The sequence below is a fragment of the Neodiprion lecontei genome, chromosome 1, assembly GCF_021901455.1.
Source record: "Neodiprion lecontei isolate iyNeoLeco1 chromosome 1, iyNeoLeco1.1, whole genome shotgun sequence".
Lineage (NCBI taxonomy): Eukaryota > Metazoa > Arthropoda > Insecta > Hymenoptera > Diprionidae > Neodiprion > Neodiprion lecontei.
The window spans coordinates 6,412,737-6,418,831 of NC_060260.1; the positions used below are offsets into that span (position 1 = coordinate 6,412,737).

At 35.6% G+C, this 6,095-nt stretch overlaps 1 protein-coding gene across 3 annotated transcripts; it reads left to right on the plus strand.

The window, feature by feature from the left end:
• Window positions 1–604: 604 nt before the first annotated feature.
• Window positions 605–5,640, plus strand: LOC107218540 (protein regulator of cytokinesis 1). 3 transcript variants are annotated; one of them, XM_046738821.1, is made up of 11 exons: window positions 605–628; window positions 2,281–2,413; window positions 2,616–2,714; window positions 2,929–3,069; window positions 3,204–3,320; window positions 3,449–3,763; window positions 3,854–4,077; window positions 4,158–4,302; window positions 4,548–4,706; window positions 4,858–5,079; window positions 5,201–5,640. In XM_046738821.1, the coding sequence occupies exons 2-11, from the start codon at window positions 2,324–2,326 to the stop codon at window positions 5,582–5,584; spliced, it is 1,896 nt and encodes a 631-aa protein (XP_046594777.1). In that variant the 5' UTR covers window positions 605–628; window positions 2,281–2,323; the 3' UTR covers window positions 5,585–5,640. The 3 variants fall into 3 exon arrangements, with proteins under 3 accessions (XP_046594777.1, XP_015511928.1, XP_046594780.1); XM_015656442.2 differs by lacking the exon at window positions 605–628 and adding an exon at window positions 652–887; XM_046738824.1 differs by lacking the exon at window positions 605–628 and having other exon boundaries at window positions 2,290–2,413; window positions 2,535–2,714.
• The last annotated feature ends 455 nt before the right edge of the window (window positions 5,641–6,095 follow it).

The window sequence follows — 6,095 nt, forward strand, 5'->3', positions numbered from 1 at the left end:
CACGTCACGAGACTCCAAAGCCTTTTGATATCTTCTATTTATCTCTTGCGTCAGATTCAACCAATCAGTTACAACGTGAGGTCATTTTTAGCGAATCAGTGCATCGGCATTGAACTTGTGCTGTAATAAGTAATGAAAGTCTGAAATTTAAGGAATAAACTTAAGGATTGACCAATCGTGCGCCAGATTTTTGTCTAGTTATTCCACACGCCTTGACTTAAGAATGTATCTTCCATAACTCCATATCACAAATGGAACACTAGATGACAGCATAGCTTACGGGTTATAGTCTATGTTTGCATTCGATTATTTGGGCTGTAATATGGCTAGAATTGATATAATGCTGTATCAAAATTGAGAAATGGTACTTTTTCATTGGGTTTAATTCACTTTACGTTATCTAAAAGTTTTCTTTCCTGCAAATATGTGATACTGTGTGAAAGCACCCCACAAGGAAGAGCCCATACTAGCGGCATCTGGTGGTAAATTAACAGACGGAATCAGCTATTCATCGTGCTTTAGTTGCTAGTTATTCCACGACAGATCGAGAGACGAAGGTTTCAGGAACGCATGACGAAAAATGATTACTTCGGGAAGGCTCGGAAGTTAACCAATCGAGAAGTTTTAGGTAAATTCAAAAGAAATACGTTTCCATGTACGCCATGCAGAGCAGCTTTGGTAACCAGCAGCGTTGACTGCCAGTAGTAACGGTGAAATGTGGGCTCACTGCTTCAACGGATCGCGTTAATATATAAATGTTAAAGGAATTATTCGATATTTTATACTGTTGACAGTTATTTTAAAAGATATATTCTATTACTTAATAATATTGTTTTAATTTTATTCTTCTGATCAAGATCAGAAAAAATGGAAGATTCTCCACTTTGGTGAGTAAAGTTCGTTGTCGCCTTTACCAGCCAGCTTTAATACGGACAAAATGTGTCGTTCAGACGTTTTTAGAACTTTTTAAATCATTCAATGCATTAATTAAGATTCAACCCTCATGACAAACATTTCGGGAATACGTCCTTGCGCCTAAAAAAGTTCCGAGACCGCTGCATCAAAGTTTAGACAATTTCAAGGAGTTTGGACGCTAGACTTGACTGTGCGATGGCTGGATTGACTCTCGTAAAAACAATACGAAATTGATACGAGAAAATATTTCGTTGATTTAATTAATTTTGATTAAAATATTTATCAGTTTATCATGTTCTTAATGTTATGCATCCTTAAGGGATCTCGTCACGGCCCTTTGCCGATAAATGTTTGCAGAGGCTACAGGTGTATGCCGCGACGCCACAATAAAAACAAAATCATAATTACGGGATTAGTTGGAATGTATGATTCAAGACCAACTTATCTTTTGTAGTTTGTTTTGATTCTCATATGGTAGCATGATAATTCTTCCACCGTATATGGTAATTGTATTTGACGAACCAAGGTGAAATTAAGGTGAAACAGCTCCGGTTTGCCAAAATATTAGTTAGGGTGTTGCTTGGAAATGTGGAAAAAGAACACACAATTGAAAAGTAAACTCATTTGAAACCTTTTTATTACAAACGAAGGTATTTCGTACAAAAGTAAAATATAAGTCAATCAATTTGGGTAATCATTGTGGTTCAGACTGATTGCTGAATGTTAGAAATGTACCAGACCTTCCAGTAAATGAAATTTAACTAATTTAGATCAGTTGGTTTGCATAATGTCACTAGAAACATGTTTCACCGAAAAATATTACTGCTCGTCACTTCTTTGGGATTGTCTATCATTTTAAAATGTACTCTCTACTATAGTTGCCATTTTGGTCAAGCAGGATGTTTTCTTGCAATACATAATAAAATTAAAACTAAGGAAAGCGAATATCGGTCTTATGAATCCTGGGTAAGCTCTACTTTCATAAATTTGGGGGGGTGCATTTTTGATAATACAAAAAGTGAATGAGCAGACTATAAGCAAATTATCCGCACTGAAAGAAGTTTGAATTTAAAAAATGGAGTGGCTTTCTTCATAGAGATCTGAACTTGAGCAATGAAACTTTCTTATCACACCACTGTCAAGGAATTGAAATTTTATTTTTCACCGATCCATTTGCAAAGCATCCATATTAAAATCTTCTGCAATTTTGTAGTCAATCTTCTTGATTAATCCTGCCTCTGATATAGCCAAGTTTTGATCCTATCTTTGGGTTCAATCGTTTTTCAAACAACAAGTAGTTGATGATATTTCATGTGTCGTTGATTATTTTTTACCACAACATTGAGGTACAACTTATATTTTTAGGGAGCCAGTGGCACAAAAGATCTCTGAATCAATTAGGGATTTTATGGCTAAGGTCACAAATATTTGGGATGAGATGGGTTCTCCTCTTGAAACTAAGGAAATTTACTTGAAGCAGGTCTTCGAACATGTTGAGGTAATACTTTACATTTAACGTGTCTACTATCCACCGCCCTGAAATATTGTCACTTTATTGATAACTTACATTTAAAATGATGTTTGATATTACCTGTGTTTTCGGTTATTTATGTATGCAGGTAAAAAAAAGTACTCGAATGCGAGCCAAAGTATAGTTTTAAGTATTAGTGCTAATTTTTAACGGGTGGATCATACAACAGGATCTGAAAAGTGCCATGCTTGGTGAAATGGAAGAAAGAAGATCATCGCTGGCGCAGGAAGTGGACCGGCTGATGAGTGAGGCAGTTAGCCTTAAAAAGGTTCAATTATTCAGTATTATACATTTGTTTTCGTTTTGTTGCAGTTTTATCATTCGTTTTATTAACAATAGTTATATATCAACTACAGTCATTTAATTATACCCAATTTGAATTACCATTTACCTTCAAACTTTACTGATTCTCCTCAATTCTGTAAAAAAATGCATAGTCATATTGACTAGTTTTTGCCATTTTAACATCTACCATATTGTAGGATCTACAAATTGAAGTCAGAGTTGATGGATACGAAAACTTATCACTATATGACATAAGAACAAAGATTCAACATCATCTACAAAGGTTACGGTCAGTCAAACAACAGAGGTTGAACTCTACCAAGGAGCTTCTAAAAAAGGTTTTTTGTAGTCGAAATTCACAATAAAAAATTAAAAATCCGTCATTTACCTGCTGATGATTGGGTCTTAAAGTGTTGGATAAATGTCCATTTAATGTAAATAATTTATGATATTGTTAATAACTCATTTTCAGGAACTAGATATTTGCAAGGTTCTTGGGTCTGAACCTATTGGAATGGTGACAGAAATACCAAGTGAAACTGAATTGAAGAGTTTCAAATTATATTTGGACAGAATTGAAGCTGAAAAGGTGAATACTGGATATGATATTTTAGTCGCAGTTATTTCAGTAATATTTGTTTTTGAATTGTTCTATAATCGTTTGATTTGAACAACTAATTTTTTTGATTTTCTTTACTTCTTGTCGTTTAATTGTAGACGCGCTTGGAAGGAACATTCAAAGATGCCCAAAACGGTATAATCGATATAATGGATGAACTGCGTCTTACACCTGAGAGTGGCTTTGAAAGCCAAGTTTACAATGGGGAAAATTTTGTGTACACCACCGTCAATATGACGAAATTAAGAGAATTTCATGATAATTTGAAGAAAATGCTCATAAATGCGAAGCAAGAAGCAGAGGAAAAACGAGAGCAACTACAAGATTTGTGGAAATATCTGGAGGAGCCGTCTGAAAAATGTCAAGAATTTCTGGATAGAAATAAAGGATATACTGTCATTACCCTAAAAGCTGTGAGTTTTTCTTTCAGATTTTAATCAGTATCACTTAACTGTTACGTGTTGTCAAGTATCGTGTCTAGCCAATTTTTGGTGAACTTTCAGTTTGACGACGAAATCAAAAGATGCAAACAGAAGCGAAGTGAGAATATTGCAGAGTATGTAGTAAAACTGCGCTGCCAAATCGAAGCATTGTGGGATCAATGTCAAATTGGCGACGAGGAACGTCGAGCTTTCAAACCCTTTACATATCAAACTTTTACGGAGGACCTACTTATCCTTCATGAAATTGAGGCTGAGACGTTACGCAAATACTACGAAGATAACAGGTATTGTTTTTCTCAATTTTTGTACTATTCGCCATATACGAAAACGATCTGCCCTTAATAAGTAATGGTTTTTTTTGTAGAGTAATATTTGAACTTCTTGAGGAACGAGATAACATGTGGCAGCAAATTGCTAATTTGGAACAGCGTGCAAATGATCCGAATCGTTATCAGAATCGAGGTGGTCAGCTGCTTGCAGAAGAAAAAGAGCGTAAAGTCATTCAAAAGGTATTTATACAAGAAGTAAATTTGATAAATTAAATATCCTTTCCGAAGACAATGCTTTGTACTGATAATTTTGCATTAATTTGAACAAAGCCGAGAATTTGTCATTCTTTGTTCATACTGTTTTCATACTTGTGACAAACTTTGCAATAATATCATCTACCTGTGATGATAATCTTACAGAATCATATTTTAATGAATTAAAGCAGTGTTCAGTCGGATTTACAATTCAATTTTTATGCGTTCAGAAACTACCCAAGATAGAGAAAGAATTGGAAGGTTTGCTTGAAGATTACCAGTCGAAGAACGGGAAACCGTTTACCACACACGGAGTACCATTGGCCGAAGCATTGAAAAGATCTTGGGCAGAATACATCGCAGCTAAACAAACTATGAGTATAGCTAGAGTAAGTAAGCTAGTATATACCCGTCATTCGTTTAAAAAAGCAATTGTAGTATAATACAGATGAAAAACTTTTCTTAAGTACATTCGTTTTCATTAATCAAAGTCGTCGTTATTACTTATTTACGTAAATGTCCTGGGCATAAAATACACAGAAGCAGGCAAGAGACCACCCTACAACTATAAAAAAAACACCTTTGAGCGTTTCCAAACGCACACCGTCAGCCATGAGTATACGGCGTCCATCTCCTGCGAATTCTACACAGAGGAAACAGCAGGGTGATCTAACACCTTTCAATCCCTCCCGAAAAAGAGGTTATCGAAGTAGCGATTCAAACAAAAAGACAGTCAGTGCATCAAAAATTAAACGCGGAAGGGTGAGAGAGATTTATTTTATACAGTTTGCATCTGCAAAGAAACGTGCATCTCTGCGTTTTCAACTTGGTAAAATAGAAATATTCCAGCATTTTAAACATTGTACATGTTCCTAATTTTCAGGTTTCAAGGAGAATATTCCCTCGCGGAGATAAGAGCGTCCTTAAGGATAACGAAAATCGTGCGATTAGTCAAACACCTTCCACTTCGGGCACGAGCATGTCGGGATACGATGAATTTCAGGACCATCTAATGGACAAAGAAGAGCTGCGTAGCTCGATTTTGCCGCGAACAGTACTAAAAAGTTCAAATCTTCAAGCGAGTACTTCTACTCGAATTAAAACCCCAATGAAGCCTACTAGGAAACACGTAAAGACTCTCGGTACACTGCGCAGAGCTTCGCCGAATAAATTGCCGTCCACCCCGCGCTCAGCATCCCGGAGTCCAAAAACAACGTCGACCTCACGCCTCGCCCCCGCTCCAGGCACTTTACCTTTCATTTTCTGATTACCTTGACGTTTTAATTTATTAACCAAGAAACTATAATATTTATGACCTGCGTATAAGAATTTGTTCCCGGTTTTGCATATCGGATGTGCGGAAAAGTTTATGACTTTTATTTTTGATCAGTCTAGCGTCGAGAAAAATATTGGTTTTGTTCAAAAAATTACTCTTGTACATTTTTGAGATATCTTTATGTATTATGACTAAGGAAGCAAAAACAGGGTTTTAGAAAACTACCGGACTGTCGGTTTGTCATACTTCTGCAAACTTCTTTTGATTACTCATGTCACATTTGCGGACGTTTTTTTTTTTAGTAAAGTACAAAATCGTCTTCAATCAATCATCCGTCAGCATCAAATGTCTATTTATTATGTCGGATTAGTTATTTTTCATTGTAAGTACTATATAAAAAACGAAATGACTATCAGATGATTTCGATTCATGGACGATTCATATCAACGCTGAAAACTAAGAGATAATTTTATTACTATGAGCATAGCTAATTGTAGATACA